General features: G+C 37.5%; 1 protein-coding gene across 1 annotated transcript; it reads right to left on the reverse strand.

Annotated features, from left to right (window-relative positions):
• Positions 1 to 1,249: 1,249 nt before the first annotated feature.
• Positions 1,250 to 2,200, reverse strand: LOC123832457 (olfactory receptor 4A5-like). Its single transcript, XM_045860101.1, has one exon. It carries the CDS (start codon positions 2,195 to 2,197, stop codon positions 1,250 to 1,252), a length of 948 nt encoding a protein of 315 aa, XP_045716057.1. The 5' UTR covers positions 2,198 to 2,200.
• Between the last annotated feature and the right edge of the window lie 9,527 nt (positions 2,201 to 11,727).

Below are 11,727 nucleotides of genomic sequence, written 5' to 3' on the forward strand. Positions count from 1 at the left end.
ACATTGCTATGCAAAATAATGCATCTCTTTACCCAATCTTCTGTGTCATGAGGAAAAAATAAGTTTCATGTATTTTGTGAAGAAGGGCAAAAAGGCAGATAATAACTAGTGAGGAAAGATAATAATATGTTTATGACTTGGATTAGTATGGTGTTCTATACTCCAGTCAAGAGCTAGAATCAGTTTTCATTGTTGACCATTCCGTTTGGTTTCATCACAACCTGTGAATATATCTAACATCCTGTCTAACAGAACTGCTCCATGATTGTGCATTTAACCAACTATGGTATCATCTCCCATCTAAACATCCTGAACTTCAAATGCACAGGCATCAAAATCAGAAACAGAACTAATCTTGAAGACAAAATGCTTAAGGGACCTGCAAAAATCTGTTGTATGCATACAGTAACAAACATTAAAATGTTGAAATAAAGAACAAACTGACAGTAACCAGAGAGGATGGGGGAGAGGGGAGAGGGATGCTGGGGAAAATAGGGAATGGGTCATCAAAAAACATGTATAAAGGACACATGGACAAAGCCAAAAGGTGTAGATTTGAGGATGGGAGGTGAAGATGGGTGGGGCAAGAAAGCATGGTGGGGTGAAAATGGAAACAACTATACTTGAACAACAATAAATATAAATAAATAAATAAAAACTACTGTTTAAACATGAGAGATTTCTTCTAAACATTAGTCAAATTAATTTCTCATTATTTGGGTAAAAGCAAATTTTCAAAGTTAGTTTGCTTTTCACTTTTCAAAAGAAAAAAACTCCTCTAAAGCCCATTTCAATATAAACAATAGAGAACAAACTAACAATGACAAGAGGGGAGGAGGTTGGGGGTAATGAGGAAAGGGGTAGGGGCAAGCCGAGACATCCGAATGAGGAATTCATGGGCATGGACAATGAGAGGGCATTGACAGTAGGAGGTGGGGGTTGGTGGTACAGGGCAGGGGAGAGAAAATGGGGAAAAAATCAGGACCACTATAATTGAACAAAAAAAAAGTTACAAGTTGAATTTAGTTTACTTTTCATAATAATAGAAAAAAATACCTGTGTCTTATTATTCATCCTTCAGAATTTCTGTATTACATTGATTCTAACCTCAAAGGATAATTTGCTCTACTTTTTTATAGCTTTGTATCAATAAAGAAAAGCACCTGAAGAAAACTCCTTGGGTTGACTAAGTCATCCCTTGTTACAATGCACTGCCTTTTCGTTGCTTCAGAATTAGTACCAAGTGCATTCAATATAAATGACACATTCTCATTCTGTCGATACCTAACTTCTTCCACCAGAGTTTTTTCATAGCATTTGTCATTTCTGCATTTCTCAAAGTATATATTAGAGGATTCAACATGGGAGTGATAACAGTACAAGCCACACTTATGAATTTATCAACAGGGAAGTTAGAAACAGGTCTCACATACATAAAAATGCAGGGAACAAAAAAGAGAACAACCACTGTGATGTGGGAACCACAGGTAGACAGGGCTTTGCGCCTCCCTTCCCAACTGTGAGTTCTGAGGGAACTTAGGATGACTCCATAGGATATTAGTAGACAAATAAAGATGACCGTACAGATTGCTCCACCATTGGCAACCATAGAGAGGCCTAAGATGTAGGTGTCAGTGCAGGCAAGTTCTAATAGTGGGTACATGTCACAGACAAAGTGGTCAATGACATTGGGGCCACAAAAGGGGAGGTTGTACACAAAGAGAAGTTGGACCACAGAATGCACAAAACCTCCGGCCCAGGACACCACCAACAGCAGGAAGCAAACCTGTCTATTCATGATGGTTATGTAGTGCAGTGGCTTACAGATGGCCACATAGCGATCATAGGCCATGGCCACCAGAAGAAACACCTCAGCACCTCCAAAAAGGTGTTCCAGAAACAGTTGTCCCATGCAAGCTGAGAAGGAAATTGTCTTCTGACCACAGAGTAAGTCTATGATCAATTTGGGTGAAATGGCAGTGGAATACGCTGCATCCATGAGTGACAGATAGATAAGGAAGAGGTACATGGGGGAGCCCAGGGAGGGGCTGGCAAGAACAGTCACCACAATGAGCAGGTTACCCCCCATTGTCACAATGTAAGTGAGCAAAAATATGACAAATAATGCTTTTTGGCCCCCAGGATCCTGAGTGAGGCCCAGGAGGACAAATTCTGTCACATTGTTACTATGTCCCATTTAGTCTTCTCTAGAGCCTGTTTCTGGAATGAGAGGTCAGGAGAAGGGACCTGTAATGAAATGGTGAATACACTATGAATATATCCATTATATCGTGGATTACACATTCATTATTCTATCTTCTACAGGCATCTACACACAATAAACATTTGGTGAAGACCTATGAGGTCTTCTTCCTAATATCATATTGTATCTTCCCTTGACAATTCTGTTTCTCCTCAGATGATTTTGCTTAGGCTACAAGTCAAAGGTTCTCCATCTAAATTTTAGTGGATCATGGACAGAGAAAAGTATCAAAAGCACCACAGTCAATTGTGTCTTTAATACAGCCTTATTTAAACTGTCAGTCCTGGGCACACAAGTCAGCAATGTATGCTGGTGTGCTCACTCTCTCATGGTGACAAAAAAAAAAACTTCCAAAAAAATTGGCAGGAAGCCAGTGCTCTTAGTTGGTAGTATTTGTGGTGACAACCTTTATAACACAATTGATGTAGCACCAAAAATAATGTTTCTTTTGGAATAACTCACTTAATATTATGATAATTTTCTATAGGTATTCAGTCCTTTATGTCTCAGAGGATGTTAAGTCTTCGTGGATCTCTCATTAAATTTCCACTGACTGGAATTCATCAAACCATGACATAATTATCACACGGTTGCCTAAAGCAATTACTCAATTGGACTCTGTGAGTGTCAGCAATTTTCTTTCTTTTTTTTTTTAACTATCCACTTTTTAAGAAGTTGTAATTCTCTCCATGTAATCTTTGTCTATCCTACAACACTTAACACAGAGACACTATTTATATTTTCAACAAATATTTACAAACTTCATTGACTGGTGACTATGATGAACTCTTATATTACCAGCAGGTATCATTTTTTTTCAAAACTCTTGGGGTGACCTGTTGCGCGTGGGTCACCAGCCAGCAGTGACCACAGAACGCTGTGGATGGCTCGACGATAAACACGCGAGAAAAAACACACATGCACAGAGACAAACTAGTTTCTGTGGGGAAGTAGGGACGAAATGGCCACCTCCCCAGTGGGGAGCACGCTGATTTACCGTCCATACCTGCTTTTGTTAGGCTCATTTTGCATAATAATTCAGGTAAAGTACAGTACTCATTAGGGGGAAGTAAGGAACCATAGAAAACAAAGAATTCTGCCAGTCTATTGAGTTGGGGGTCAAAGAGCTGTAAGACTGAGGAACAAAATAACTTCCTCCTTGGACCCTTTTCATTCAACTGAGAGCATTACTGTGAAAGAAGGTTTCACAGTAATTTACATGTTCTTTCTTAGGCCTGATCACCCCCGGGGAATCCGCACTTCTCAGTACAGAGCTGCACCACCCTGTCATTGTTTCAGGCTTAGGTGGAGCAAGGGAACTAAGGCAACTGGGAGACAAGGAGGTTTTTTTCCCAGATGCTGAGAACTCAGGCTATGTCAAAGCCGAGGAGCGAGGGTCCATCACCCCCTTTTGCTGCAGCCCCCCAAGTCCTTCTTTTGGGGGGCCTCCCAAAGTGATCATGCCTGTCTTAGGTCATTCCCCCCGTGGGGAGTCTTACCCGTCTTTAGCTAACCGACCAAGCTTTTGAGGGTTCAGTCATGAATAAAGCAGCAGAAGCAGCATTCCTGCCAGGAAAATAAGCTTTTGTCTCCTTGCTGGCTTACAGTTCCAAGGGCGTACCCTTAGCCTTAGCTAGGCGGGGGTTTCAGCTTCTGATACCAGTCAGGGCGGTTCCCAACAGTGACCTAGGTATTGAGCAAGGAGAACACAGCCGTTGAAAAGAGAGTACAAGACAATGGGACATGGTTATATTTATAATTCTTCCAAGGTACTGAGAGTGCTCAGAAGTGGAACTTTGGTGCCCAGGTCCCAAAAATCAGCATACTCAAGGGAAGAGCCGAAGGTCAGTGTAAGAAGGCATGGGGTTGAGTCTTTTCTAAATGTAATTACAAGACTGTCTCAGTTTGCTTTTTGCCCAATAAAGGGCTGGAAATAGACAATCTCAGAAACCTTGCCCAGTCTTACCTTCCAGGGCACTCTTTGGGCAACCCTATTTTACATTCTATTCTACTGACTTTTTCATCTTTTTATAATAAAATAGAAATGTCCAAGTTGATAACTGTTCCTTAAAAAAGGCTACCCAGTACTAAGTGGGATTTAATCATTACAGAGACGAAATACTGATTACAAGGTATTCTATTCAGTGTATACTTATTTAATACTCAAAACAACCTTTGGGGGAGAGTGTAGCACAGTGATGAATCACATGGACTCTGGAGACACATTTCCTCTGTTGAAATTCCACCTTCGCCACTTACTGCTATGTGACCCTAGGCAAACTAATAAACCTTTCTGTGCCTCAGATTCATCCTTTTCAGAATGAGGACACCAATAGAGCCTGCCTCTTCAGTGGTTGTTTTATTACAATTAAATAGCTAGAATATTGACTGGCACCCAGTAAAGCTTCAATAAATGATAGCTATCATTAATGTCTTGAATGCTTCAATATTAACATTGTATCTCAAGGAATCAACTGGATCACTGTCAACATGGTAAGAATTATAGTCATAGGCCAAAGATGAAAAAGAATATTATGATTTATGAACCCCTATTTAGGCAAAGTATAACATTGTATGTCTCAGGAATTATCTATTTGATTTCACATGATTAGTAGTAGTCACCTTTGACAGAATGTATTTTGACTAGAAACAAGCAGAATATCAGAGGAAAAAATTGGAACCATACATCATAGGAAGAATCCAATAGCATAAAATGAAAGAAAACAAAAGGATCAAATCAAGAAGGAGAAATTATATTTAAAAAATAATATCCACAAGTAATAAGAACATGTTAATTTGATAAGTGAGATTAGTAGTCTTTTAAAAAATCTTCTTCAGAGAAATTACTTTTCTTGAGGAAGTGTTAGAAGCCTGATCCCCAGGGATCTTCCAGGGTACACTTGGGAGGCATCTTAACACACCATAAGAAATAAACACACAGCACAGCTTAATGAAGAAAAGCAAAGAAATTTTTTAATTCCTTGGATTCCCCTACATCTGGTGGTAAAGGACAAAATTATGTAAGAGAGAAGAATTTTTCAACTATAGCCACATACCTAAGTTTTTACTCATTTTTTGAATAGGAAAATTTAAAAATCACTTCACTTCAAAGATAAGCAAGCTGATTCCATTCCCATAGATTTGGTGGGGTAGAGAGGGAGGATGTACTGAAAGGTTGGGCCTTCTTTAGAACCCAGCTGTGAGGACCATTCTACATGCTTCATTCATGTTGCTGCTTCCAGTTTATTCAGAAGCTCTACCACTGCTGAAGCTGTAGTCTGATAAAGGCACACCTACTGAAAAGCATGAGGATATAAGGTAGTCTATACCCAATTCTCTTTTTCTCACTCCTTACTTTATGCAGGATCTATCTAGTGCCCTTATTCTTATTAATCATCAATGTTAGATTTCTCCAGAATAAATCTCCTACTATCCAGTTAAGTTATTTAGATGTAAAAACTGGGTATATAATCTGTTCTCTGTTGTTTAAGTCACCAGAGAAACAATTATATAAAAACTGACAGATAGTATTATTAGACTTTCAACCTAAAATTCTCAGTTAACACTTTTCTATTTAAAAAAACATCATTTAACATGCTTTCTTAAGAGTATGGCTTTTTAAAGAGATAAATTAAAATTCCACAGTAACAAAAATACACTCTAAAGTACTTTAAAATTACAGGTCTATGACTCTATAAGTGATAATAAAAGGTGCTTCTCTGAAAACAGATTTCTTTTAAATATGTATCAATATCAACTGCTGTGGTAATTTTTTATTAAGTTTTTTGGGATGACATTAGTTAGTAAAATAATATGGGTTTCAATTGTACACTTCTATGATATACATGATCTGAATATTGTACTGTGTGCCCACCACCCAAAGTCAAATCATTTTCCATCACCATAGATTTGGTCCCGCTACCTTTCATTACTAACACCTGCATTCCCTCTGGTAACCGCCGTACTGTTGTCTGGGTCTATGAATTTCAGTTTTGAAAACGTTCACACACATCATGCTTCCATATCAGAATCAAAATCCCACATGGGAAATGTGGTCAGTAATATTGTAATAACTACAATATGTATGGGGCAGGGTGGGTACTTGAAGTATGGAGGGGAACACACTGTGGAGTATATGGTTGTGTGCTCACTATGCTATAGCCCTGAAACTACTACAGAACAATACTGAATATAAACTATAATTTAAACATTTCAAAATAAAAAATAAAAAATCTCATATCAAGCTTCTTAAATAGAATAGGACGATATTTCCCCCTATTTTAACATACTTGCTATGTTAGAATTTTAAGTTCTCTCATTATTTTTAAATTAAGTGTAGGGAATGGCATAAGATATATGCACCCCTATGTTCATTGCAGTCATATTCATGGTGACCAAGACATGAAAACAACCAAACTGTCCCTCAGTAGGTGGCTGGATAAAGAAATGCGGCACAAACACATTCTATTACTCCACCATGAGAAAAGATGAAACGCTGCCATTGCAAAAACCTGGATGCACTGCAAGAGTCTGCTAAGAAAAATAAGTCAGACAGAAAAGGTCAAGGACCATATCATCTCACTAATTTGTGGGAAAGAAAACTGAAAGCTAACATTAAAAAGGAAAAAAAAAAAACAAAAACTCACAGGCACAGACAACAGTATGGTGGTTACCACAGAGGGTAGGAGGGAGGGTACTAAAGGGTAAAGGTGATCAAATATATGGTGAAGGAAAAAGATCTGACTTCAGGTGGTCAACATAAAATACAATATACACATGATGTACCATAAATATTTTCATTCAAATGTCTTATAATAATTAGAAATGTTAATTTACATTGTAAAATATAATAGCCCATGAACCAGGACTATGAACCCATTACTTTATTTGGAATGCATCCCATGTTTCTCTTTGTTATTTCACAAAACAAACAAGAAACACCTGTCACGGTCAAATGCTAGAAACCAAACACATTTTGTATATTCTGGTTCATTTCCTGATTTTGCTAGCTTAATTTTCTTAATTCAGATGTCTTCCAATGAAAATGTGTATATCTAAGACATTAGCAACATTTAAATATACTTCATGAATTTAAGTTGTTTAAGAACTCACCTCAGGTCTTACCATTAGTCTTTAAAATCAGTGCTTCTTTCATTGGCAGTGACTGTGGGTACCTCCTGTATCTATTGGTGGCCATGGAACACGTAGTAATGTATAGTGATCAGTAGATGTAGAAATAGCTTCACATGGCCACACTTCCCATGTTTCCACACAGACTCCCCATCACCTCAGTCTTCCAGACAAGGGTTGCAGTATCCAGGACAGATATCTAAGATATAAAGACACTTAAATAAAACAGAAATATTTACTTATAAAATACTTGAACACTCTCACCTTCCAGGAAAATATCTTCAAAGAAAAACAAAGATGCTGTGTTCTCATGGCTATGTAAAAACTGGCCGAATTTGTGGAGATTAACGTAACCAAATCCATTATTTGCCAAAACAAAAACCACAGAAATTTTAAAACACTGAAAGTAGTTATCTGAATGTACTTCTCCTCAGTCGATTGTGATATGTTAACTAAAAAGTACTTTCCTGTGAGGACTTAGGATAGCATTCATGTCTCTGACCATTAATCTCTGTAGCTAACAAGACAAATGCTGGGATTTATACTTCTCAAGTAGCCAATGCCTGGGCATTCTCCCAGGAAGTAGAACTCTTCAGTGTTTCAATCACACAACCAGCATATCCCTAAAGACACCTTTTCCCTAATTAAAAGTATGCCTCTTCCTCTCCCCAACTTCATCTCATAAAATTGGCATCTTACACAAGTTTCTACAAGCAATGAGAGATATCTATGCCAAGGAAAATATAATAAGGAAAAATCTAAAGAATCAGATACCAGTTGAAGGTAGACTTCAGCTTAGGCAGAAATCTGAGTTTCCAGAAATCTCTCAGTTATTTCTATTAGAAAAATAATTCTTGCACATTTATGGGCAGACCCAGCTTCTCTGGCTTTTTATATCACTTCTGCTTTAAAGAAAAGAAAATGTAAGGTCATTATATGGATTAGTTTGTTAGAATATTTGGAACAAATTCAAATCAAGTAATGACAGTTTTCTCCACTAGAATAAACCTAAGAGAAAAAGATTTGGGTCTTGCCAAGAAAGAATAACACACAGACAAATAGATGAAAAGCCTGTGCTTTGAAAAAAAAATTAAGTAAAGTAAATAAAAGTTTATGCATTTCACTGTAGGAAATCTTTATGTAAGGCAAATATTATTTAAGCCCAACTGAAGGGAGAACCAGGCTTGGGTCCCTTTATCAGCCATATCCCTAGAATAGGAGGTCCTTACTGCCAGGAGTGTCCAATCTGCCATCAACAGGACACATGCATCCCAGGATGGCTATGAATGCAGCCCAAGCAAAAACATAAATTTGCTTAAAACCTTTTTTTTTTTTGCTCATCAGTTTGCATTAGTGTTTGTGTATTTAATGTATAGCCCAAGACAATTCTTCTTCCAGTTTTCCTCAGAGATGCCAAAAGTTTGGATACCCCTGCTAGATGTTAGAGGTCCATACCTCAGAAGCAGAAAAGTGGAGGCTTGGGGGATTTATTGAAGTTAATGTTTCAACTACTGAACAGATAAGTAATCACAGCTGTGTAGTTCTGAGGGCCTGAATCCATCTCAGCTGAATAATAATGACTCCTGGTCCATTAATTCAGTTCTTTATTTTCAGTCTATTTCAAGTGGGTAACTTTCTACAAGAAAGGAATTATTTTCCAACAAGAGCCTGCCTCTACATCAAGTCTGTGATGGCTTCTACTGTAATTTCCCTAGGATGATTTACTATGGTCTGAACTGAGCATCTCCATGTTCACATATATTGTCTTAAGGGCCTTAGAGAAGGAGACATTAAATACCTATCTGAACCAGTTGAAGATTTTAATTATGTGCTAAGCCCACCAAAGTTGGTGGTTTCTAGCTTGACAAAGAAATGGGTGAAATCTAGCAACCCCAAACAATATACACATTACTTCTAAGATTTAAAAGGTACATCTAAACACTGTTCTTCTCTTTAGGTTAAGTGGCAACACGTGAAGAAGTTATTTTTGATTTAGAAGAACTATCTGATATGATAAGATTACTGTGGACTAAATTAGGACTCAGAAGTAGAAGAACAAATACATGCATAGGTTCAATTCTCCACATTCCTTCCAGCTGAATGCAAAGAACTACTAATGCTTTCCCTTTACCTGAATGATAGATGTTAACTGGATATGATCATGATTACAATAGCCCAGAAACTGAATTTATGTGCTCCAATAAACACAATACACTGCAAATATTAACTGATACAGATGTTGCCTCAAGATATGCAATAATCCATAGTAATTCTCTATGAGCTATATCTATTGTCATGTTTGGAAAGGAAATTTAAATATGAACATACTCTAAGTAAGGTAAGCTGTTACACTGATAACATCATAAGAGTTTCTTAAAGGAAGAAGTTTGGGAGGATGTGAGAGCTGTGGTAAACATTATTAGTCAACTATGACAGTCCAATCTAGTCAAAATACCAAGCCTATACCAATCTGGCAAATATATGGGAATAACATGGTCCATGACCATTAGAGAATTCTACAAATCCTACCTAATCCATTACTCTCTCACATCCAAGTATATAATAACAAAGAAAGAATGCTGACTCCAGGGGACTTAAATTGTAAGTTATTCATACAATGTCATTAAAACCCCATAATGCCACTGCTCAGATGTTCTCAGAAGTGTCTACTATGTGAATATTTGAAGCCTGCAGACTTGGGCAGAAGCCTAATCCCAACACCCTTTTATGAAAACTTGAACTGGAGATTCAGTAATTCCCTGACCCAGTCATCACATGCAGCTCATTGGAAAGAAAACTACTGGAGAATATTGGATTTCCATACAGAACCAATTTATGACATCACAATGGCTCTTTATTTCATAGGTGATGGCAGAAGGTCATTCTCAAAATCATGAAGTGGCATAATAAGGCCCCCTAATGAAATGAAACAGTTTATACAGAAATATGTTGTGGGAGAATATAATAAAGATAAGATTTTTAAAAATCAATAAGATAGAAACAAAGAAAAGGAAAAGAGCTAAAAGTTGGTACCTATAGGAAAAAGAGAGAAAAGCCAAATTATTAATATCAGAAATAAAAGCAGATGAACATCATATAGATCACTAGTACAGGGTAAAGGAGGCCAAAAACATGGCAACAAATGATTTGACTTTTGCCCTGATTAGCGTGTCTCAGTGAATTGGGCATCATTCCACAAAATGAAAGTTTGCCAATTCTATTCTCAGTCAGGGGTCATGCCTGGGTTGTGGACCAGGTCCCTGGTTAGGGTTAGGGTTAGGGTTAGGGTTAGGGTTAGGGTTACAGAACATGTATCATAGAAATGTACACTTGAGCCCTGGCTGGCATAGCTCAGTGGATTGAGCGCGGGCTGTGAACCAAAGTGTCACAAGTTCAATTCCCAGTCAGGGTACATGCCTGGGTTGCAGGCCATGACCCCCAGCAACCACACATTGATGTTTCTCTCTCTCTCTCTCTCTCTATCTCCCTCCCTTCTCTCTCTAAAAATAAATAAATAAAAATCTTTAAAAAAAAGAAATGTACACTTGAAACCTATATAATCTTGTTAAGCAATGCCCACTCAATAAATTAATTTTTGAAAAAGACAACAAAATGTGGAAAAAATAAAATAAAATTAGGATCCTCAAAGTCAACTCATTCTGTATAAACAAGACTGGATCCATTTCCCCCATTATACTGGGAAAACAACAAGGACACTTATAGGCGACTGTGAGGTATGGATAGAAAATAAAATCTTCCATGTGAGGTCAAAAACAAAATTAAGAAATAGAAATAACATTAAAAGAATAAGCAATTGTAGTATGTAAAATGCTAACTCAATGAATTGGGTAACTTAGATGAAATGGGTAAAGTATAGGGAAAACACAACCTGCTAAAATGACTCAAAGAAATTAATAAGCTAAGTACTCCTCTGTCTCCTAAGAAATGAACCATCCTTTCTGTAGACATGATCATGTCATAGGAAACACTAAGGAACCTTCAGGGATTACTAGAAATAGCAAGTGAATTTAGTAAGTTTGTAAAATTCAAGGTCGAAAAACTTATTCCATTGCACTTCTATATGTTAGCATCAACAACACTTGGGAAATGAAAACATCTTAACTGGCCTGACAGCTTCTGCCGCCTCCCTCTGGGAGCCCTGAGTTTTTATATAACAAGTCTGCCAATGTCACTGGAGAGACTTTGTCTATATACTCCTTTATCTATATGGAAAGAAAAAACAAAAAGAAGGACCCAGAACAGCCTAATATCCTAGGCATTCATGCTAGGCAACATTCATAGAAACAAAGTCACCTTGGACACTCCTTAAGTGC

Source organism: Phyllostomus hastatus, unplaced genomic scaffold (assembly GCF_019186645.2).
Source record: "Phyllostomus hastatus isolate PE091 unplaced genomic scaffold, TTU_PhHast_1.1 phas_scaffold_190, whole genome shotgun sequence".
Classification (NCBI taxonomy): domain Eukaryota; kingdom Metazoa; phylum Chordata; class Mammalia; order Chiroptera; family Phyllostomidae; genus Phyllostomus; species Phyllostomus hastatus.